The sequence below is a fragment of the Bos indicus x Bos taurus genome, chromosome 14 (genome assembly GCF_003369695.1).
Source record: "Bos indicus x Bos taurus breed Angus x Brahman F1 hybrid chromosome 14, Bos_hybrid_MaternalHap_v2.0, whole genome shotgun sequence".
Taxonomy (NCBI): domain Eukaryota; kingdom Metazoa; phylum Chordata; class Mammalia; order Artiodactyla; family Bovidae; genus Bos; species Bos indicus x Bos taurus.
In genome coordinates, this window is record NC_040089.1 from 65,850,724 (window position 1) to 65,876,377 (window position 25,654).

The 25,654-nt window shown below is 37.7% G+C and overlaps 1 protein-coding gene across 2 annotated transcripts in view; it reads left to right on the forward strand.

Annotated features, from left to right (window-relative positions):
- Positions 1–25,654, forward strand: part of STK3 (serine/threonine kinase 3) — a 310,059-nt gene that overhangs the window by 77,112 nt on the left and 207,293 nt on the right. For both annotated transcript variants that reach the window (XM_027561460.1, XM_027561459.1), the window contains exons 5-6: positions 9,028–9,192; positions 9,700–9,867. In XM_027561460.1, the coding sequence (XP_027417261.1) occupies positions 9,028–9,192; positions 9,700–9,867 (333 nt within the window). The remainder of the gene's footprint in view (positions 1–9,027; positions 9,193–9,699; positions 9,868–25,654) is intronic.

Here is a 25,654-nt window from a genome sequence, read left to right on the forward strand (position 1 = left end):
AGCAGTATTTCTTTTCCTCTTTGGTCTCCTGACAAACCTTGTACATTTTTCAAGAGGCAGCTCTAAAGTCTCCTCCTCTATGAAGACTTCCTTGAATAGGGAGAGTGGTGTGGTGAGATTGTCAAGGCTACAGGAACTGTATCATTCAAGGCCTTGAGGGTTAAAGTGTATGGTTTGGATTTTACTTTAAGAGTACTGGTTCTGATGCGGTATTGGTTCTTATAATCACCTTAGACACTGCTATCCTGGAGTGCTCCTATACCTAATCTTATTGTACCTGGCATTGCTTAATATCATAGTTGTTTGTTCCTGTTCCCTTCCTTTCCCACTCAGTTATGAGCACCATGAAGGCAAGGGCAGAATAACAGATTCTCAGTAAATTTTTGTTGGTGCCTACCATCTGTTGTTGTGTGTGGATATTGAATGAAATGATACCTGTAATGTGGCAGGTACGGTAAATACTCAGTAAGTGTAAGTTGTTGGTGTTGTCATTATCATCACTGGACAGATAAATCCTCACTTGGGAATAAAGGGTCCTTTTTTGAAAGAGATTAGATTTGATGCAGGCCTTAAAAGTCTATGTAGGGATTACATTGGTGAGTTTTGCTCAGATAGTTTTCAAAACTTCATGAAAATTCAAGGTGCAAGTTAAAACTTGAAATTTGATAATACAATATCTATAGTTATCTGTCTGTGGCACATGAAAGGGGAACTATGTCTCATTTTTAGGTTTGTTTCTTTAATAGTGAGTACTATATGTAGAATTATTCTTACTGTTTTATTTTTCAAAAAATTCCAGGGTACTTCTGACATACATCTGGGTTTAAAAAGTGACTACAGCTCTCTTTTTAAAATGGTAGTTTTGGTGATATACATTCTGTTATTTTTCTGTTGATTAGTCATGATGCAGTGGTATTGAGTGAGTAATAGTTACATAATCACAATAGTAAAAGACGTTTACCAATTTTCACAGTCAATAGCCAGACAAAAAAATAAAAGATAATCACAATTTTAAGCCATAATGGGAACATGATTAACCTAACAATATAAAATATTTACATACGATTTGGGGAGTCAAGCAGAGTGATGTGGTAAGTGAAAGTGCATACACGCACAAGTATCATGTATTCAGCCAGTCTGTGTCTTTTGGTTGGTGCATTTAATCCATTTACATTTAAGGTAATTGATGCTTTTGAACTGTGGTGTTGGAGAAGACTCTTTAGAGTCCCTTGGACTGCAAGGTGATCCAACCAGTCCATTCTGAAGGAGATCAGCCCTGGGATTTCTTTGGAAGGAATGATGCTGAAGCTGAAACTCCAGTACTTTGGCCACCTAATGGGAAGAGTTGACTCGTTGGAAAAGACTCTGATGCTGGGAGGGATTGGGGGCAGGAGGAGAAGGGGACGACAGAGGATGAGATGGCTGGATGGCATCACTGACTCGATGGACGTGAGTCTGAGTGAACTCCAGGAGTTGGTGATGGACAGGGAGGCCTGGCGTGCTTCGATTCATGGGGTCGCAAAGAGTCGGACACGACTGAGCGACTGATCTGATCTGATCTGATCTGATGATCCTATTACCGTCTCTTTAATTGTTTGGGGTTTATTTTCTATAGGTCTTTTCCTTCTTTTGTGTTCCCTGCCTAGAGAAGTTCCTTTAGCATTTGTTATAAAGCTGTTTTGCTGTAAAGCTGAATTCTTTTAACTTTTGCTTGTCTGGAAAGCTTTTGATTTTTCCACCAAATCTGAATGAGAGTCTTGCTGGGTAGAGTATTCTTGGTAGGTTCTTTCCTTTCATCACTTTAAATATATTGTGGCATTCCCTTCTGGCATGTAGATTTTCTGTTGAGAAATCAGCTGATAGCCTGATGGGAGTTCCCTTGTATGTTATATGTCATTTTTCCTATGTTGCTTTTAGTATTTTATCTGTGTTTTTAATATTTGTCAGTCTGATTACTGTGTGTCTCAGTGTGTTCCTCCTTGGGTTTATCCTGCCTGGGACTCTCTGTATTTCCTGGACTTGGTTGACTATTTCCTTTTGCATATTAGCAAAATTTTCAGAAAAATTTCAGGGAAATTAGGATAATTTGAAATTAGCTCTTCAAATATTTTCTCAGGTTCTTTCTCTGTTCTCCTTCTGGGATCCCTATAATGCAAATTTGGTGTGTTTAATGTTGTCCCAGAAGTCTCTTAGGCTGTCTTCATTTCTTTTCATTCTTTTTTCTATATTCTGTTCTGTGGCAGTGATTTTCACCATTCTGTCCTGCAGGTCATGTATCTGTTCTTCTGCCTCAGTTATTCTGCTATTGATTCCTTCTGGTGTATTATTCATCTCTGTTTGTTTGTTCTTTAGTTATTCTAGGTCTTTGGTAAACATTTCTTGCATCTTCTCCATTCTGAGATCCTGGATCATCTTCACTATCATTATTCTGAATTCTTTTTCTGGAAGGTTGCTTAGCCCCACTTCATTTAGTTGTTTTTCTGGGGTTTTATCTTGTCCCTTCATCTGGGACATAACTTTCTGCTTTTTCATGCTGATTAACTTTCTGTAATGTGGTTTTGTTTTAGCCACTGTGGGACTGTGGTTCTTCTTGCTTCTTCTGTCTGCCTTCTGATGGAGGAGGCTAAGCGACTTGTGTAAGCTTCCTGATGGGAGGGACTGATGGTGAGAAAAACTGGGAATTGCTTTGGTGGCCAGGGCCTTTGCTCAGTAAAGCTTTAATCCAATTATCTGCTGATGGGTGGGGTTGTGCTCCCTCCCTTGTAGTTTGGCGTGAGGGGACCCAGCCCTGGGGTCTCTGGGCTGTATGGTAGAGTTAATTGTGACCTCCAAGAGGGATTATGCCAAGGGAGACCTTCCTGGACTACTGCTGCCAGTGCCCCTGTCCCTGGGGTGAGCCCCTGCTGACCCACGCCTCCACAGGAGACCCCTCAGCACTAGCAGGTAGTTTTGATTCAGTGTTCTGTGGGATCACTGCTCCTTTCTTCTGCATCTTGGCGTGCCTAAGAGTTTGTTTGTGCCCTCCAAGACTGGAGTCTCTGTTTCCCCCTAGTCCTGTGAAAGTCCTATAATTAAATCCTGCTGGCCTTCAAGTTCAGATTCCCTGGGGATCCCCAGTCCCTTTGTTGGATCCCCAGGTGGGGAAGCTTGATGTGGGGTTCAGAACCTTCCTAATAGTGGGAGAACTTCTTTGGTGTTATTGTTCTTCAGTTTGTGGGTCACTCACCTGGCAGGTATGGGATTTGATTTCATTGTGATTGTACCCCTCCTTTTGTCTCACTGGCTTCTTCTTTGTCTTTGGACATGGGGTTTCTTTTCTTGGTGGATTCCAGCGTCCTCCTGTCGATGGTTGTTTAACAGCTAGTGGTGATTTTGATGTTCTTGCCGGAGGAGATGAGTGCCCGTCTTTCTACTCTGCCATCTTGAACCAGAAGCCCCAACATATTATTTTATATGCACAGATAATTATATAAAAAATATAGAATTTAGCTAAGAGTGTCAGTTTCATTTTTAGAAAAATAAAATTCTTAATTTTGTATGAATTTTCAAAACCTCCCTTGAATTTGTTTTTACTAGTGTAAAAACATTAAGGCACTATGAGTATCTTAAAACAGCTTGTGCATGTGCCCTTGAGACACGTTGGTGGGTGCTTTTTTATCAAAACCATATACATGGTGACATATTAAATGTATCATATTATTATACTAATCATATGACTCTAGAAACAAAAGTAACCAGAGGACTTAAAGCCTATCAAAACCATCTTTTTGTTTTTGTACAATGGGATTCTTTTTAAATTTGCCAATGAATTCATACCAGTATTGAAACCAGATGTAGACTTCCGTCTTTTAATGTATTAGCTCAGCTATAAAGTCTTATTTCCATCTCTGATTACTGACTGTTTCATTCATGGTTTATTATCTCTTTCCTGCCCTCCTTTTTCTTTTTTTTTTTTTAAACTAGAGTCTAAATATGATTCAAATGATTTTAAGATGACATTGCCCCCATTTGTGTAGTGACAGAAATAAAAATAAATCTGTATTGAATTGATGATAACCTAATTAAATCCACAAATGAAGTACTCTCAATAAAATTTTTCATTGGAAAGGATTCTTGACAGATACTACTAAAAGAAGTGTTAGTTGTGGTTTGAGTGTTTTTCGTCTTAGAACTTAAATCCTACTTTACTTCTTTCTGTATAAAAGCAGATCTTCTCTCTTTTGTTTTTTTCTTTTCTTTCTATATATTTTCAATATAAAGCTTATGATTTTGAAATTTATCTGAACTGATTAAAAGTCATATTTATAGAAATAAAAAAGATATTACATAAAATTTTTGGTTTTTCTCTGTTGCCAAATAGAAACCTAGTCACTTTTAGTAACTGATTTTGTTTGTATGTAAGTGAAATTTACGTTTAAAGATTGTTTGAAAACAAAACTCTCTTTAGGAAAATGACTGTCAATGAACTCCCTTACCCCTTCCCTCTAAATAGTGAGTATGTGTCCAAAGGATGTGAAATAAACATCTAGACCAAGGCCTACATCTGGGAAGGACTACTTTCCTTTCTTTCCTATTCTCCATTCAGTACAGTTCAGTTCAGTCGCTCAGTCATGTCCAACTCTTTGCAACCCTATGAATCGCAGTACGCCAGGCCTCCCTGTCCATCACCAACTCCCGGAGTTCACTCAGACTCAAGTCCATCGAGTCAGTGATGCCATCCTGCCATCTCATCCTCTGTCGTCCCCTTCTCCTCTTGCCCCCAAGCCCTCCCAGCATCAGAGTCTTTTTCAATGAGTCAACTCTTCGCATGAGGTGGCCAAAGTACTGGAGTTTCAGCTTTAGCATCATTCCTTCCAAAGAAATCCCAGGGCTGATCTCCTTCAGAATGGACTGGTTGGATCACCTTGCAGTCCAAGGGACTCTCAAGAGTCTTCTCCAACACCTCAGTTCAAAAGCATCAATTCTTCGGTGCTCAGCCTTCTTCACAGTCCAACTCTCACATCCATACATGACCACTGGTAAAACCATAGCCTTGACTAGACGGACCTTTGTTGACAAAGTAGTGTCTCTGCTTTTCAATATGCTATCTAGGTTGGTCATAGCTTTTCTTCCAAGGAGTAAGCGTCTTTTAATTTCATGGCTGCAGTCACCATCTGCAGTGATTTTGGAGCCCCCCAAAATAAAGTCTGACACTGTTTCCACTGTTTCCCCATCTATTTCCCATGAAGTGATGGGACTGGATGCCATGATCTTCATTTTCTGAATGTTGAGTTTTAAGCCAGCTTTTTCACTCTGTGACCCAAAATATATGTTGAGTGGTTTAAATGTTGAAATAGATATTATTCTTTTCCAAAGCGCATTTGCTACCCTTGATATTTAATAGAGACCAGATAAACATTTATTCTTCTAAATTTGTCAAGATTTACCTGAAATTTTTTCACTTAAGGCTGAAATTTGGCTGCCTTTACTCTTTGTTGAATACATACTTTGAATCTCATCTTTGGAACAAGCCTTGCTACTCTGTGCTTATATTGAGGCTAATTCATGCATTCATGTTTGTGTGAAACTCATATAAAAGACTCTATAACTGTAAATTAATTTTAAAAATTTAAATCAACATGATGTCTCTGTGTTCTAGAAAATGCTTGTTTACTTGTTAATTGTTAAAATGATTTTTTCAAGGGATACAAACCTTTCATTTTGTAATTGAAGTTAAAAGTCTTAAAGTGCAAATACCACATTTGAGCCTTAATATTCAAAGGGATTGTTAGAATAATACTGTACACAAATAATTTTAATTTAAGACATATCCGTGTACTATTAGAATCATTGGCTATTGCATCTTTTTTTTTTTTTTTTGATTAGAGGGAAGATATGAAATGAACCCCTAAAGTAGAGGGAGGGATTTATTACTGAATAGAGAAAGGCATAATGGGAAAGAGACTTCAGAAACTTCATGTTTGCTTCAGATCTGTCCTCTCCACCTTTATTAATTCAGGGCCAAATACTGGCTGTGGCCTCAGGTATTCTTGTAAACTTCATAAAAACTAGTACTGTCAGCTTCTTCACCACTGTATACCCAGCACCTTTAGCAGGACTTTTACAAGAGATCCAGTGCAGTGGATACTTGTTGAAAGAACAGATGCCCAAATTAGTGTGAATGCCCAAATTAGTGAAAAATAAAAATGGATGCCCAAATTAGTCTTTTGTTAAGAAAAGACGACGAAGATCTTTTGTAATGTTATAGAATCATAGAATTGGAATGAACCTTGAAAGTCATTTAGCAAAACCAGACAGTTCATGAATCAACTATCTCTGGCAAGTCTTCCTTTAGTCTTTCTGTGGATTTGTCCAGTGGCAAATGCTTTACAGTGTTCAGTGCTTTACAGCACTGAAATCAGATTCATCCTGAGACCTAAGTATAGTAGGTCCATTTAATTTTCAACTTTCTCTAGCGTGGCTCTGAAATACAGGATATAGGAGCAGAGACAACAAGCCAAGAAGTTAATGAAGGATTAGTTGAATTATTGGTTGGAAATAGTGGAATGCTAGGAGGATAAAAATTGAAGTCTAGGTAACTGAAAAGGTCAGCATTAGAGTGACTAAACATGACACAGTTTTTTGGACTGGTACTGCTTTTGTAACAGCCTGAGCTCTTTAATCTTTATAGTAGGGATGTGGAATCGGGAGAGCGGAGAGAACCCGGGCCCGTAAGACAGCACCACCGCTTCGCATTCCTCTGCAGTGGTGTGGTGGCCCCTTAGCACCCCTGCCTCTTACCCACCCACCGGGGCTGCAGACCACTAAGTTTAAAAGACTGGGGCCATCAGATGTGAATTTCTCTTTTCCTTTAGTAACTACAAGTCTGTACCCATTCATTCATTCTTTATCGATTGCTGACTGTATGCCAGGTGTGGTTCCATCAGTGTATGCACTGATGCGGATACATCAGCGAACCAGACAAAGATCTCTGCTCTTTTGGACCCTTTTCCTAGTGCAGTACTGTTCAGTAGAAACCTAGCGTGGGCTGCGTATATAACTCTAAACTTTCTAGTACCCACATTCAAAAAAAAAAAGCAGCAGGTGAGGTTAATTTTAATGTATTAAGTATAGGCGGGGCCTCCCTGGTGGCTCAGACAGAAAAGAATCAGCCTGCAATGCAGGAGATGCAGGTTCCCTGGGTTGGGAAGACCCCTGCAGAGGGGATTGGCTGCCCACTCCAGTATTGTTGTCTAGAGAATTCCATGGACAGAGGAGCCTGGCATTATAGTCCATGGAGTCACAAAGACTTGGACCTGACAGAGTGACAAACATTTTTTTCACTGATACTAATTTTATGTTATATAATATTAATAACATTAACACATTTTAAATATAATAATATAATTAGTATATAAATGTCATTTAACTGTGTAAGCAGTATGTACGTTATTAGAGACACCTTACATTTCCTTTTTGGTACTAGGCCTTTAACTTTGGTATATTTTATATTTATAGCATATCTCAGTTGGATTAGCTATGTTTCAAATGCTGGAGAGCTACTGTGTTGAATAGTGCAGCTTCAGAATATAGTGCTTGCTCTCTGTGGACCATGAAGTCAGTCCATCTGGTCTGAGGTAGAGAATCAGTTCCTAAAAGTATTAGAATTTTCAAATAATCCAGACTCCTTATCCACGGCCTGCAAAGCTTTACGTGGTCTGTGCAGTATTTTTATGACAGTATATATTGGTGTTTTATGTAAATGTAAACCACCTGGCAATTTGCTTAGAAATTTTAACACAATAAAGGTTTTTTAAATTGAGGAAAATTCGTATAAGATTTACCATTTTAAAGGGAAAAATTCCTTGTCATTAGTGCATTTACAATATTGTGTAATTACTACCCCTGTGTAGTTCCAAAATATTTTCATCACCTTGCTATCCTTTAAGCAGTTTCTCTCCATCCCACTTCTCCCTCTTGTCCCTGGCAGTCACCAGTCTGCTTTCTTTTTCTGTGAATTTGCCTGTTCTTAACATTTCATAAAAGTGGGATCATACAATACGTGCTTTCTGTTGCGTCTGGCTTCTTTCACTTAGCATAATGTTTTCGAGGTCCATCCACATTGCAACACATGTCTGTACTTTATTCCTTTTCACGACTAAATAATATTCCATTGATTGTGTATACCATAATTTGTTTATCCATTCCTCTGTGATAGACATTTGGGTTGTCTTAGCCTTTTGGCCATTGTGACTAGTGCTACTGTGAACACTCATGTACATGTTTGTTTGAGTACCTGTATTTTACTTTTGTCAAATGGTGATAATCTACTGCATAGGGTTGTTATAAAGATAAAGGAGCTAACGCATGTGGAACTGTTAGCACAATGCCTGGTACAGATAGCACTGGCTCTGGTGCTATCGGTATAGAAAGTCTTTACGTTTGCACCTCGCTCCTCCTTTTTCCTTCCCCTGATGGCCTGTTTTTGTGTTTCCGTTCTCCTAGTCTTTCTCTGACATTCTTATTTCTGAGTTCTCATTATTAGAGTTGGAAGTCTAGAACCTGGGTGGGTTGAGAGTGCCTCACTGGGAGGAGGAGTGGTATTGGTGTCCATGCTTCGCGCAGGAGGCTCTTGGCAGCCCACCCCTCCGCATTTCCTCTGCTTTGTGTGACACTCTTGGTTTCCACTGTCAGCAGTAAAGTGAGGAGGCACCGCAGGGAAGGGTGTCTCTGGATTTACTTTTTCAGGACAGATAACTGTCATATTGTCACCTCAGATGGCGTAGGGAAGAGTGTGATTTCTTAGGGTCATGGTGATTCTTGGAATATGTTACGTGCTTTAGGAATGACATGGATAATTTTAAAGAAAGGAGAAATTGAATGATGACATTTTCTTTCATCAGAAAAAGAGGTTCTCGGTACTTTACCGTTTAGCCTTTTCCTAAAAGTTTAGTGATCTTTAGAAAGAAGTGCTTGTTAACAATGCTCTCTTGTAAGAGTTTAGTTGTCTCAGCATTTCAGTTGAGTTTTTAAAATATTTCTTTCCAGTTAACAGAAGATGAAATTGCAACCATTCTCAAATCTACTTTGAAAGGACTAGAATACTTACACTTTATGAGAAAAATACACAGAGATATAAAAGCTGGAAATATTCTCCTCAATACAGAAGGACATGCAAAACTGGCGGATTTTGGAGTTGCTGGTCAGTTAACGGTAAGTGTGATACTTTTGGAAGCACTGTTGGTTTGTATTGTCCAGGTTCGAGTGTGACTAAACCTTGATAATATCTTTTGAGGGTTATGAAAAGAAATGCATAACTTCATTGCTTCAGGGAGAGGAAGCCATGATTTAGGTATTATTTAATTATTTTTTATTTACCATTTAAGAGACATTGGATGAATATGAAAGAATATATATTGCCATCAAAGTGCTTAAATATTTGGAAAGGAAAGCTACATTTGTTCATTTCTGTAGGTTTTATTGTTATAGTGCTATCTTTAATGAAGGGTAGTAGAGTTAAGTTACTTGCAGACTCTTGGTTATTTCAAAATTCTAAATTCCTAAATATGTCATGTCACAACTGGCTGAAATTTTAGGAAACTAGTCAATTTCAGATCTGACCTGTAGTATTTGAGGGTTTCAGATATTTAGTTTAAGGAACACGTTGGCCAATACGTTTCCTTAGTGTTTTGTAGTTATATCTATGTCATGTTCTTGCAGGATACAATGGCGAAACGCAATACTGTGATAGGAACTCCGTTTTGGATGGCTCCTGAGGTCATTCAGGAAATAGGCTACAACTGTGTGGCTGACATCTGGTCCCTTGGCATTACTTCTATAGAAATGGCGGAAGGAAAACCTCCTTATGCTGATATACATCCCATGAGGGTAAGAAAGTGATGGAAAATGTCAATGTTAAAAGCGCTCCAGTTTTGTAGTGTGAGTATAAATAAACATGGAGTAAAAAGATCATTTGAATTTGGATTCTGTGCAAAAATTAGTAAAATTATCTGTTAGGGATTAGTGACTGTTCACTTCTTTTCACCATCACATCCTTAACTGGGAGGAAAAGAAGTGAAGCCTGTATTTCTCTCTACAGTGGCTGTTTTTTCTCCCCGCAAAGTATACCTGCTGAATTTCCCCATGATTTAAATAGAAGAAAGGGCTGGTAAATCCACTACATTATTCAGTTCCTCATATTCTGAATGTAACAGTGGAGGCTTGGAAGAAATCCATTCTCTTCTACTTACCCTGCATATTGTACCTTTTTGTGTTTTTGTTTCTCTAGTTGAGCTAATATTAAAAAAGAATCCTGATTTCTAATATTGCTATGTATCTGTAAGTGAATTAAGCTTTTATTTTTAGTGTTCAGTGAGAAAATGGAATTCCTTTTATGAATATTATTTTATGCTTTTATGAACTCCTTTTCCATGATAAATTTTTGAGTCTGAAATGTATAGATTTCATATTCAAGTCTAATTGCCACTGCTTTAGAGGTTGTGATGAACAGTTTTAAAATTTATTAGTATGTGAATCTTAATTCATTATAGATAAGTACATTTATCTTTGTAAACTTATTGCCCTCTAGTGGCTGTATTCAACTCAAGAAGAAAGGATGTAGAAATGAAGGCAGAAAGAAGGTAGAGGAGGGAGAGGGAGAGAATGTGTGTGTGTGTGTGTGTGTCTGTGTGTGTAAAGAAAAGAAGGTGATTTCAGGGTAGATGGAGAAATGTGTGAAGTAAACAGATGGGAGGAAAAAGAATGCAGTATTTTAGAGTATTTGAAAAAGAAGAATAAATTAAAATTCTGATACTATAGTGCTATTATGAATTGAACTTCAGTAGTATAGATAATAATGTACTATACTGAAATATTTAAAAATCTGCCTGCCACTTTAAAGAGAACTCTTTGAGGAACGTAATTGTGTATGATATGTGTCGTCTTCCTTGTACATATAAACTCTTGCTAAAGCGAAACAAAAATAGCATGAATTCTTTGAAAATATTGACATGAAATATAACTAGGTCAGCATAAAACAATCAATACAATTCTCATTTCTTTTCTGATTATTAGATATCTTTGGTACTTTCAGCTAGAAAGTTTTTAGGGTGATCCTCAGCTAGATATATTTGAGTTTAAGTTAGTGAGGTTAACCAAAGTATCCAAGACAGCCTAGCTAAGTGCCATAGCTGGGATTTAACCCAGGACTTAAGAGTATTACTGTTCTGCTTCCTCCAGTATAAATCTTATTTTTTCCAACCAAACAGTTCCACATATTCACTTTGACCATGAGGTAGTCTCTTTAGCAGATAGCCAAGGATTTAAAAAATAAAGCACAGAGTAACTTCTCTCATTGCAAATTACGTGGCACTATGTCAGAACCAAGTATACTCCTAATCCAACATGATTTCTTTTTTTAAAAAATTTCAAAAATGTTTATATCCAGGTCTTAAGAATTGAAAGCTGAGTCAGTCATTTTTTGATTAAAAAAACAAAACAGGAATCCATGACCTCCTTCCTTCCTGCCCAATTAATAATAGAACCAAGTTGAGAAATTTTGGACGACTGGGCTTGGTTAGAGGTGCCAGTTAAGTCGTCCCCGCCCCCGGCACACCTGCACATCTTCCATCCCCCAGTTCCTGCTGTGTGTGCCTGGGTCGGCACCTGGCCCATCTCAGTGTGTGTGCACGGGACTTTGCCCTCTGACATCGTATGGCCAGAAATTACAACTCAGTGACAAAGCTTAGGATTCCCTTTTTCTCTCGCTTTTTACATAGTTAAATTTTGGCTTGAATGACATGTTCTGTGCTCAACAAATCTACTTTCTTAGTTTTCATTTTATCTTTTTTACCCCCATGGTAATTTCTTAGGGCCGTCCTAACATATTACCATAAATTTGGTGGCTTAAAACTGTAGAACTTTATTCTCTTACAATTCTGGAGGCCAGCAATTTGAAATGAAGGTGTTGACAGAGCTGCAGTCCTTCCAGAAGCTCTAAAGGAGACTCCGTTTTCTGCCCCCCCCCCAGCTTTGGGGTGGCGGCTGCCAGCAGTCCTTGGCATTCCTTGGGTTGTAGCTACATCTCTCCAGTCCCTGCCTGCCCCTTTTACATTACTCTCTCCTTTGTGAGTGTCTGCGTTTTCCTCTTCTGTCTGTCTCAGATTTTCCTCTGCCTTTTTCTTTAAAGGACAGATGCCATTGGATTTAGGGCCCACTCCAGTAATCCAGAACAATCTCCAACTGCAGGGATTTTTTTTTTTTTTCCAAATGAGATCCTGTTTAGAAGTTCTGAATATTAGGATATAGACGTATCTTTTGGGGGCCACTCTTCAACCCACTATATCCTCTATAATCTGTTCCATTTTTTCAAATTATATGTATTTAAGATAAGTAACAATTAATTTCAGGATCTATTTTCCTTGTTTTTTCTCAAATTTTTAAAATTGTGGTAAAGTATTCATAAAAATGGTATCATTTTAACCATTTTTCAGTATACAATTCAGTGGCATTAAAGTACATTCACATCACACTGTCGAGTACAGAAATTTGTATCATCCCAAACTAAAACTCTATACACATTAAAAAGTAACTCTATATTATCTCCTCCCCCAACACCTTATAACCATAAGTCTCTCTGTTTCTATGAATTTGACTATTCTAAGCGTCTCATATAAGTGAAATCATACAATATTTGTCCTTTTGTGTCTGCCTTCTTTCACTTAATATAATGTTTTCAAGGTTCATCCATTGTTGTAGCATATATCCAAATTCTTTTTTTAAGGCTGAATAATATTCCATAATATAAATACCACATTTTGTTTGACCATTCATCCATATTGGACACTTGAGTTGCTTCCACCTTTTGATTGTTGTGACTAGTGCTTCTATGAACATGGATGTACATTTATTGTCTGTGAGAGTCTGCTCTCAATTCCTTGGGTATATACCCAGAACTAGATTGCTGGGTCATACGGTAATTTTATGTTTAAATTTTTGAGGAACCTCTCTACTGTTTTTCATAGCATCATGCTATTTTACATTCCCACCAGCAATACACAAAGATTCCAGTTTCTCCACATTCTTGCCAACGCTTATTTTCTGTCTTTTGATAATAGACATCCTAATGAGAGTGAAGTGTTACTTCATGGTTTTGATTTACATTTCCCTAATAACTAGTGATGTTGAGTATCTTTTCATGTACTTTTTGTTCATTTGTGTATCTTCTTTGGAGAAGTGGCTATTCAGGTTATTTGCCATTTTAAAATTGGGTTGTTTTTTGTGTTGTTGAGTTTCTGGTCTCATTTTAATCAGCTTTTCTCTAGTTTGGTCTGCCGTTTTCTGTTTGCTGGCTGAAGTCTCCCAGCCCTTTGACTTTTTACTGCCTGTTTATTGTTCTTCCAGCTGTCCCCCATCACTTTTTGTATCCAATTGTAATACTCAGTCTAAGTCCCTTTATAATTCTTTTGGGTAGAATCCTCGCAGTCCTTCCCTTGGGAGGTCTTTGAGTCAAAATGTATCTCAGATTTGCTCTTCTACAAGTAGAGGATTGCTTATTTGTATTTAATTGTTGTATTACTTTGCTTTGTGCAATAGATGTGTTCTAGGGATTTTGTATAAATATTTAATAGTTGTAAATTGGAGTTTACATTTTGGGGATATTATTTTTTAAAAATAATTTTTATTGATTCCTTTAGTGATGAGAATAATGCTGTTGAAACTTATTTGCCATATAATTGTGTTTATTTTTTATCATGGACATATCCATTTTAGCAGTAATACAAAATTTAATCATTAATATTAACATTTTTGATTTAGTGTTAACGTTAAAATAGATGCCTGTTCTCATGTGGAGGCAGGAAGTCAACCTTTGGACCAGTTGGAGAATATATCTGGTTACCTACGTTGGTTATTTTGTGTCAGAGAAACTGAGTGTCACCTAAGTATGGATGTTTGATTTTTTGAAGACAAGAACCCTGGAATTTTCTTCGTATATTCTTTTACTTCTGTTCCCTTTTATTTCCTTCTGCATACATTCAGGGCGCAGTCATCGCGTCCCAGCCAGACTTTGAGGATGTAGTGGTAAGCAGTGCAGGTGTGTTTCCTGTCCTCTTGGAACTTCCGTCCCAGTGATAACTTGCATTCTGATGTTAGAATTATTTTGCTTTCTGTGTGTGTGTATGGGGAGGAAGTGCATATATATTCAGTTGTTTAGAATGTAAGACCATACACTGTAACAACTTTTATTCATTTATATGTATATTACAAATCATAAAGGATCATATGCCTATATGATTTTTATTATTTTGGTGTTACATTGCTTGTTTTTCTCCTTTGAACTTATCCTCATCTTCCTTTTTTTCCATTTCTCCCCAGTGCTGCCTTTACTTCCTTTGACTGTTCCCTATTTCCTAACAGTGTGCATACATGAATGCTCATACAGTCCCTTTTGAACCTTGACTTTTCTTTCTGTTTATACTCCATTTCTTCCCCCTATCTGTTCCCTACGTTTTTCTGCCTGATTATTTTAAGTGGTACCTTGATTCTCTTAACTATACTTTCAGATCAGAAATAGCTAAGGATCCGGAGGAGGGGGCAAATTGGATCATTGGAGAATTTCAGTACTACTTCCAGGACATGTGGTTTTTCACTCTATTTGAGAGTTAGAGTTGTTCTGCCCTGTGGTCCTAATACATGTGGGAGTACAAGGCATTCCAGCCCCAAAATCGAGGATTAAAGTTTATTACATTGACAGTTTCAACATATTTCTGTCCAGTTGGAGTTATTATTCTTGAAGAGATGAATAAGCAGGGAAAACAGAATAAACAGATCTCAATTTCTCTTGGTTGAGTCTGCTGAGGTCACCCCTGAGGGTTTCACAGGGAAGACAAATTCTCACTGTTAATTTATATTCAAACCTTGCTGTTGATGTTGCCAAGTCCTCTGTAAATATGATTAGTTTGGTAAATACTGAGGAAGCAATCATCACTTTCTCACTGATGTACTAATTATGTGAATATGAATAGTAATATTGGAGACATATTTCCATTAAGTTTTACTTAGATAAAGAATTACACTAGAATCTATCTTTTAAAGATTTTAATGTGGGATACTAACAAAGGCAATATTTCTCTGTATTTGTGTGGGAGCATTTACAGGAGACAATTGAAGTTGATTTATTAATGATTGAAGGATGATTTATATTTCATACTTTTTTGACTGTGATCCTTAGTAAGAAATATATTCCACGCTGTGACATATTATGCACATGTGGGCATGCATGTGTGTGCACACAGTTGAAACAAAATATACATAAATAGTTTCCCAGGTAGCTTAGTGGTAAAGAATGCGGCCTGCCAATGCAGGAGCCACAGGTTTGATCCCCGGGTCTGGAAGATGGCAGAAGAAATAGCAACCTACCCAGTATTCTTGCTGAGATAATCCTGTGGACAGAGAAGCCTGGCAGGTTACAGACTGTGGGGTTGCAAAGAGTCAGACACAACTGAAGGGTTCTTAGACTAGACGGACAGTACTTATCTATGTATGTCTATAATGGGTCCCATGTGAAATAAATTTTATATTGTGAATTACTATTTGTGATCCACTCTGATTTCTATTCTATCACAGTCTTATCTTCTGTTGTACTTCACCTTTTCATTTAAAAAAAAAAAATGGTGGTTCAAATCAATTCAGTTGATTCTGTGACCCAGTATTGGTTTGTAACTTGAATTTTAAGGGCAAGAATCACTGTACCAACCTTTGGAAATCTGATTTCTTCCAGTGCCATAATGCTTTCATTGTTGCCACATAGTAGTGGTGACCTGGTATATGAGTCCTAAATCAATTCTGTTATCTGTAAATTAGTTATATTGGAGTACATCAGGGCTGTATATTGTCACCCTGCTTATTTAACTTATATACAGAGTATATCATGTGAAATGCCAGGCTGGATGAAGCACAAGCTGGAATCAAGATTGCTGGGAGAAATATCAATACCCTCAGATATGCAGATGACACCACTCTTATGGCAAAAAGCAAAGAAGAACTAAAGAGCCTCTTGATGAAAGTGAAAGAAGAGAGTGAAAAAGTTGGCTTAAAATTCAACATTCAGAAAACGAAGATCATGGCATCTGGTCCCATCACTTCATGGCAAATAGATGGAGAAACAGTGGAAACAGTGGCAGACTCTATTTTTGTAGGCTCCCAGATCACTGCAGATGGTGACTGCAGCCATGAAATTAAAAGACTCTTGCTCCTTGAAAGGAATGCAGTGACAAACCTAGACAGCATATTAGAAAGCAGAGACATTTTTTGCTGACAAAGGTCTGTCTAGTCAAAGCTGTGGTTTTTCCTGTGGTCATGTATGTATTTGAGAGTTGGACTGTGAAGAAGGCTGAGTGCCGAAGAATTGATGCTTTTGAACTGTGGTGCTGGAGGAGACTCTTGAAAGTCCCTTGGACTGCAAGGAGATGCAACCAGTCCATCCTGAAGGAAATCAATCCTGAATATTCATTGGAAGGGCTGATGCTGAAGCTGAAACTCCAGTAGTTTGGCCACCTTATGTGGAGGGCTGACTCCTTTGAAGAGACCCTGATGCTGGGAAAGATTGAAGGCAGGAGAAGAAGGGGACGACAGAGGATGAGGTGGTTCGATGGCATCACCGACTTGATGGACATGAGTTTGAGCAAGTTCCAGGAGTTGGTGATGGACCGGGAGGCCTGGTGTACTGCAGTCCATGGGGTTGCAAAGAGTCAGACACCACAGAGCGACTGAACTGAACTGAACTGAGAGGTAGTGTTGGAGAAGACTCTTGAGAGTCCCTTGGACTGCAAAGAGATCAAACCAATCAATCCTAAAGGAAATCAGTCCTGAATATTCATTGGAGGGATTGTGCTGAAGCTGAAGCTCCAGTACTTTGGTCACATGATGCAAAGAGCTGACTCATTAGAAAAGACCCTGATGCTGGGAAACATTGAAGGCAGGAGGAGAAGGGGACAACAGAGAATGAGATGGTTGGATGGCATCATTGACTTGATGGACGTGAGTTTAAGCAAGCTCCAGGAGATGGTGGAGGACAGAAAAGCCTGGTATGCTGCAGTTCACGGGGTCACAAAGAGTTGGACATGACTGAGCAACTGAATAGCAACAAATGGTCCATTTCACTAAATTGTTATGAAGATCATAGAAGACATTGTAAATGAGCAATATATATATAATATTAAATACTTTAGAAATATTAGGTGGCTTTATTAGGTTTTCAATCTCAAATTGAAATTATAAATTAATTCAAGTTCTTTCAGAGGGTACCCTATTTGATAATATTTACTGTTGTCTTCTTGGCTTATTGAGTAGAGTTTGAGGTATTGGAAGCTTATACAGTGCCCAGGGGAGTTTATTGCCAGCTGGGGGAGGTTGTTGAAAGCTTTTACGCCCTTGCTTATGGCTGCTGAGATGACTTCTGCAGCCTCTACTGGAAACAATATGGAAATAATGAGCCCACGAGGACAGAGAGACATGTGGACTCTGTTTTCTAACCTCAGGTCATATTGTGATATACAGATGTTTTCTACTTCATTTTCACTATACTCAGTAATGGAAACTGTGATTCACAAGAGAGTAGAATGAGTTTTTTCTGGAGCAGAGAATTCAGAGAGTCAGTGGACCCCCAGAATTGCATTTAAATATTGTTTTTTGGGCAGATGTCCAGCTTTTGGTGAGAAAGTTCACAGTTTTCATCAATGAAAATACAAGTTTCTTGATCCCCGAAGACCGAGAACTGTGGCTCTCAATAATAGTATTGGAGACCCTCAAAAGAGTTTCTTATTATATTGTATATTTAATATGTGGTTTTGTTCATTATTTACTTTATTACAGCATATCACTGTTCTGTGTTTTAACCTGGAACCAGGAACTATATATTCATAGGATATCTGTGATTTCCCCCCAATCCCCCAAACTCTTGAACTTCTGGAAAGTTTAGTTTTATGTATGTCTAATTATTGTCTGATGTTCCACTAATTTAAAAAAGAAGTCTTTTTTTTCCCTCTGAATTCCTGTATCACCTTTTCTCTTGTCTTTCTTATGATTCTTTTAAACTTCCTATGTATCAATATTGCAGTGTTAATGCTTTGGTCTTATTTCTTCTACTAGATCTAAGTTTTAAATGCAGTGTATTTCGTCTTTGTGTATCTAACTGAAAAGCAGAGTGACTTACATAAGAGCATCCAAGAAATGTTTTTTGTGAATATGTGCTCAATTCCCTTTCCTATCTCAAAGATACTTCATGATGTTAATATTGAAATCTAGCAAGCTGAGGTTCTTCTTTCTTAGAATAATGATGTTGTACCTGTAGGTTAGAATAAGAATCAGTGAAATAAATGAAAAATGAAAGTAAATACTAATTAAGTACAACTTGAAAGCCATTGCCAACATCCGCTGGATCATCGAAAAAGCAAGAGAGTCCAGAAAAACATCTATTTCTGCTTTATTGACTATGCCAAAGCCTTTGACTGTGTGGATCACAATCAACTGTGGAAAATTCTTCAAGAGATGGGAATACCAGACCACCTGACCTGCCTCTTGAGAAACCTGTATGCAGGTCAGGAAGCAACAGTTAGAACTGGACATGGAACAACAAACTTGTTCCAAACAGGAAAAGGAGTCCGTCAAGGCTGTATATTGTCACCCTGCTATTTAACTTCTATGCAGAGTACATCATGAGAAACGCTGGACTGGAAGAAGCACAGGCTGGAATTAAGATTGCCGGCAGAACTATCAGTAACCTCAGATATGCAGATGACACCACCCTTATGGCAGAAAGTGAAGAGGAACTCAAAAGCCTCTTGATGAAAGTGAAAGTGGAGAGTGAAAAAGTTGGCTTAAAGCTCAACATTCAGAAAACGAAGATCATGGCATCTGGTCCCATCACTTCATGGGAAATCATGGGGTAACAGTGGAAACAGTGTCAGACTTTATTTTTGGGGGGCTCCAAAATCACTGCAGATGGTGACTGCAGCCATGAAATTAAAAGACACTTACTCCTTGGAAGGAAAGTTATGACCAACCTAGATAGCATATTCAAAAGCAGAGACATTACTTGGCCAACAAAGGTCCATCTAGTCAAGGCTATGGTTTTTCCAGTAGTCATGTATGGATGTGGGAGTTGGACTGTGAAGAAAGCTGAGCACTGAAGAATAGATGCTTTTGAACTGTGGTGTTGGAGAAGACTCTTGAGAGTCCCTTGGACTGCAAGGAGATCCAACCAGTCCATTCTAAAGGAGATCAATCCTGGGTGTTCTTTGGAAGGAATGATGCTAAAGCTGAAACTCCAATACTTTGGCCACCTCATGCAAAGAGTTGACTCATTGGAAAAGACTCTGATGCTGGGAGGGATTGGGGGCAGGAGGAGAAGGGGAGGACAGAGGATGAGGTGTTTGGATGGCACCACCGACTCAATGGACACAAGTTTGAGTGAACTCTGGGAATTGGTGATGGACAGGGAGGCCTGGTGTGCTGCGATTCATGGGATTGTAAAGAGTTGGACACGACTGAGCGACTGGACTGAACTGAACTGAACTGAAAGCCATAGCGTTGTTCTTGACTTGACTTTTGAACTTTCACTAAGTGCAGTTAATTTAAAGTTTCAATTTTAAATTGCTTTAATTCATATATATAAATGTAAATAAACACACACACACATATTTGCTAGTTTAGATCCTGTTAATATGTTGAAGGAGATCAGAAAGACTTAATGTTGACCTCTGGACAGTAGTTTTGGTTTGCTAATGGTGATTCAGTCATCAACCCTCTTGAAAGTCTTAAAATCAATTGTATAGAATTACTATATTGATCCAACCAGTCCATCCTAAAGGAAATCAGTCCTGGCTGTTCATTGGAAGGACTGATATTGAAGCTCAAACTCCAATACTTTGGCCACCTGATGTGAAGAGCTCACTCATTTGAAAAGACCCTGATGCTGGGAAAGATTGAGGGCAGGAGAAGGGGATGACAGGGGATGAGATGGTTGGATGGCATCACCAGCTCAATGGACATGGGTTTGGGTGAACTCCGGGAGTTGGTGATGGACAGCGAGGCCTGGCGTGCTGCAGTTCATGGGGTTGCAAAGAGTCGGGCATGGCTGAGCGACTGAACTGAACTGAACTGAACTGAACTATATTGATCATTGTAAGTTTTGTTGTGTTTTGTATTAAACGAGTCATAGAAACAGTTTAGGTTAACATTTATTTTAGAAGACATAATAAATATCTAGGTGTTTTTGTATTAGGATATTGGGAGGTATCTGTGGGCAGGTGTTGACTCTACTTTCTTGTCTGTTGCACTTAAAAATTCATAATGTTTTTGGAGGAAATGCTGTCTGCAGTATATTGATGTTTGAAATCATGGCTGAATCAGACATATTTTAAAAAATGAAGACAGATAGAACATACCTGACTTAAAAACTATTTTAGCTAAATTCTTGCAGAGTAGAATTTTCAGCTGTCCTAGAGGAATATATTAAGTACAGATTATTTGTTTGATTATGTTAACTTAGTTTTCAGTAGAACGTTTACATAAATAGAATCATCTTCATTACATCTGGGATCGTTTAAATGGCATAATTACATGTAGTTGTGCTATGTAATGAAAGGTAAGGGATAAATGATCAGAGGTGACTTTATAAGCATTGCAGTAAGTGACTTATAAACTGAAGGTCACTGTTTTAATTGGAAGGTTTGTGAATCTCTTAAATTCTGTAATCAAATGAGTGATATCAAAGGAAGAAGTAATTTAACATAACAATTGTGGCTTATGCTGAACATATGTTCCTGTTAATAAGTTGCATTATAGTCTTTAAGGACTTGTATGCAGTTAGTACATTTTGGTTCATTTGATACCCGCAGTTTTTCTTAATTTTTATTAGTGAGTTGTTACAGTGGTTAACAAGAAATACACAGATTTAAGTTGCAATAGTTTTCCCAGGGTTATATGATCTAACTTCACAAGCTTCTTGGACATATGTAGATGCTTTTCTATTTTGCTTTAGTTATGACATACAATTGATACAGGCAAGCATGAAAGCTTGGGCAAATTTTCATTGCTTTTTCTGGATCTTGCTCAGGTTCTGTGGTATTTATGTAAAGCACAATTTTGTTACTTGGGAATGCATGTTGAAATTATCATGTGCACTATTTTGCTGTAGGCCGGTTGGCTCTGCCACAAAGGCAGCACACTGCCAGTAGGCCATTTCCTTGTCGGCTGCATTTACAATTTAATAGAAATATTACATGACTTTTTAAACAAGTGTTTTGGCAGGGAGGAAATGGCAGATTCCTTACAAACAAGCATAGCTTCCTTTCCTTAACCACACTCCAGCTACTCAACAAATGGTACTTGGTTTCAAGTTTGGGGGGTTTGAGGGTAGAATGGGAAGTCAGGTTGAAACAGGAATGACACTGATATTTACTATAAAATAGTTATGTATTTTTAACTGCTGGATCTTATTACTGTATAGTTTCAGTGAGTGACAACCAATGTATTTCTGAATTAGGGCTGAGGTTATTTTTATGCAGTTCACCTGGCTGGGTATATCTGGTTTTGATTGGTTGAAAAGGTCAGGACCACCAGATAAGCTCTAAGATGTTAGTTTACTTTTTATAATTTTTTTTAAAATAGTTTTGGCTTTGCTGTGTATATTGGTATTCATGACATTTGAGTAAGCAGTACTTCTTTGGTATCAACTATAATTTTTATCTTGAAGAATCACTTTGGGATGTAGAGAATACGGAAAGAAGATTTGGTAGACTTGTTAGCACTGACGTACAACATGATGGATCCCTAGCACATCTTTTGTTCAGTTTGCTTTAGCTCACTCTTATGTGTTTTGAATTGGGAAAGTCATGTTTGCAGGTTTTTTTTTTTTCTTGGATGTTATTCCATCTTATCCCATTCTTATTTTATTTAGGTCTTTTAATCTTAAATTATTTGTAATTGTGGACAAAATACTGACCACTTTAATTCTAAACTATTTCATACTTTTGGGGACTCTAAAGAAAAGAAAAATTGCACTTTATTTTCAGCCTTGATTGTGGTCATATTTTACTTTCTAGTGTAGATCTGGCTTTTTCTTCTGTATGTGAAGAGAACAGTTCATAGTAGGTCTTTCCCCTTTTCTTTTCTTATTGCTTCTGACTTCTTAGCCAGCTTACCTGGCAGCTGTAGTAAGTTATGTTGCTGTGGTGTGGTAGAGACTGGCATTGGGTGTGTTCTTATAGCCATCACAGCATTGGCTTTTGTTATTTTCCATGTTTCAGTTTGTTGGTAATGGACATATGGACATCATATGTTCCGCAGAGTACTGTACGAAGCCAATTTGAACTGTTTCCATTTGCCTCAAGTCCAATCATGATATTTATTTTTCCATGGCACTTACCCAGATTATCCATACCTCCTGCTTAGCTTGTGTCACTGCCACCATGGACTGCATTTCTTCTGATTGCCTCCAGTTTTTCACAGTATCTAATTGCCTATTCTGTCTTAGCTTTCTTTGCACAGCATTGATTGATGTTTATAAAATATCTCAAGATCTTTTAGATAACAGATACTCAGGTGCATAGAAGTATGATATTCAGCTTGTTTTTTGTTTATATATAAGGAATGTTTTTATATCCAGCCTCCTAGAGTGGAATTGAATATTCTAGTGGAAAACTTAGAAGAGTAACTTTGTCGTTTTAGCCAATATTGCTTATTTTTTAGTATCAACAATAACAGCAATGTGATCTCCCAGAGAACCTTTGATATAACAAATCACGTCATAATTTTATTGCTGAATTTTGAAGAGAAGATCCTAGAAGTTCCCTTTTAGGTTTAAGAAAATATGACTACATTATTGTTTATTGAAGCTGTTCTTCAGCTCTTAGCCCTCTGTGAAGTCATTTTAGATACTGATTTTCAAAATATGAATAAATAAGTTGCACTCATAGCATGACTTTAGATGAGTCAGCTATTACTGTGACCCAAAAGCTTTGGCTTTACACAGGAATGTATTTATTCTTTCATTCAGCAGTTATTTACTGAATACCTATTATGGCTAGGGACTGTTGTAGTTCTGAGGATGCAACAATAAAAAAAAAAGTTGAAAATTTCTCTTTATTGAGCTTACATTTGAATGAGGGGGAGAGATAATGAAGAAGAGAAGTAAATACAACACCTTAGGATTTCTCTGGTGGCTCAGTGGTGAACAATCTACCTGGCAGTACAAAAGATGTAGGAGACATGGGTTCAATTCCTGGATTGGGAAGATCCTCTGGAGAAGGAATGGCAACCCACTCCAGTATCCTTGCCGGGGAAATCCCATGGACAGAGAAGCCTGGCAGGCAACAGTCCATGGGGTCACAAAAGAGTCAGACACAACCGAGCTATTAAACAACAACAAAACTTTGTTAGTAATAAGTCCTACAGTAGGAAAAATAAAACAGGTAAGCGAGAAAGGAAATTTCAGTGATGGGGTAGGAAATTTCAGTGGTGGTTGATGTACATTATTGGATTGCTAGTGAAGGCTTCATTGAAGAGATGACTCTTGAATGAAAACTTTTAAGAAAATGGATATCTGTGTAGAAAATATACCACATAAAGGCGGCCAACTGCAGGTTCATTAGTCTTGAAGTGGGAGTGTGCCTGCTAACTCCAGGTCCAGATCATAGAGACTTGAAGGCTACAGTAAATACTTAGACTCTTGTTCTGAATGAGATGAGAGGATTTCTGAGAAGGGGAATGGCGTGAGAATAGCCTGAGGGAGTTACAAGGGTAGAATCACAGAACTAGGAGACTTGAATGAGCCACACAAGGGATGATTGGATTAGGGTGGTAAAAGCAGAGAAGAAAGTGAGAATTGGTTGGTTTCAGGTATGTTTTTAAAAGTGGATTAATAGAATCTGTTGATAGATTAGGTGCATGAGAACACTGAGAGTGCTTTAAAGCCATTTGGTACAACTTTGGGAGATGGTCTTGTTTTTCTGCTCTGCCAAAGTGAGGCACAAGATTGAATAGAGTGTAGAGTTTATTCTTCCAGGAAGCCCAGCTATAAATGTAACACATGTTTACTGTAGAAAGGAAAAGTGAAAGTGAAGTGGCTCAGTCGTGTCAGACTCTTTGCGACCCCGTGGACTGTAGCCCACCAGGCTCCTCCATCCATGGGATTCTCCAGGCAAGAATACTGGAGTGGGTTGCCATTTCTTCCTCCAGGGGATCTTCCCGACCCAGGGATCAGACCCAGGGATCAAACCCAGGTCTCCCGCATTGCAGGCAGATGCTTTAACCTCTGAGCCACCAGGGAAGCCCTCATAGAAAGGAAGGAAGAAGTAAAGACAGAAAGCAAAATATGAAGAAGAAAAGAAAAATCACTTATACTTCTCTGCCTAGAGATTCACAGCTAACATTTAGATGTATGGTATTCTTTTGCTTTTCGTGTAGATCATGCCCATGAGAAACATACTGTTTTTTAACCAAAATTGAAATCATGAGATTGTGTTGTTTTGTAATTTTTGTTTTTCGTTTAGCACTATATCTTAGAAGTGTCCCCATATTCTTAAGTGTTTTGAGCTTTAAAATGTTTAGAAAATTGCTTACATGAAATAATCTTAGATATTTTACTTTTATGATAAAAAGCTTTAAAATGAGTCATTTTTCTTTTTTATGAAACTTGTGAAAATTGTAAAGCACTCTATAATTCAAAGAATCTTTCAGTAAAATAATAATAATAATAAATTTAAAAAAGGATTCATTGATAGTCAACAGTCCTAAAGCATGCAAAAATGTCTTGGTTTTAATATTTGCTATTAATAAATTATTATCCATTAATTCTATAAATTATACTTTTAAAGGGCTTCCCAGGTGGTACTAGTGGTAAAGAACCCACCTGCCAGTGTGGGAGATGTAAGAGACATGGGTTTGATCCCTGGCTTGGGAAGATCCCCTGGAGAAGGTCATGGCAGCCCACTCCAGTACTCATGCTGTGGGCATAACTGAATCACTTAGCCGTACATCTGTACTGACACATCATTGTTAATCAACTAACTATAATGAAAAAAGGATTCATTGCTAGTCAGCAGTCCCAAAGTGTGCAAAAATGTCTTGGCTTTAATTTTAATACCAACAAATTATTATTTAATATTAATAATATTAATAAATTATTATCTGTTAGTTATCATAAATTATACTTTTAAAGACTATAAATATTCTGACAACTTTTAAAGTAAGGTATAACATCGGCTCTATGGATTTCACTTTTTATTTCTATATGAAAGTTTTAAACTCTCTTCTAGAGGAAATTATTATTTTTGAGCTTTAAGAAACTGATATTTATATTACATTGCCATTTATACATCCTATCCTTAACTCTGTATCAAGTAAGCAGGCTTAACCAGCTGAATGATTGCATCAAGCCTAAATAATTAACCATATCAGAAAACAGGCAATTAATAATGACCAGATTGTTAGATACTTCCTTCTAGCGGTACAGTCATTTAAAAAAGAAAACATTCCAAATGTTTTTTTCATTTAAAATGTATTTTACCTGCCAAAAAATACAAATGTGGTTTTCTTAACCTTGAACGCTGAGATATGCATGTGCAATAGAGAAGCATTCCTCTTTTGCCAGCTAATTAGCTTTTGGCATAAGTAT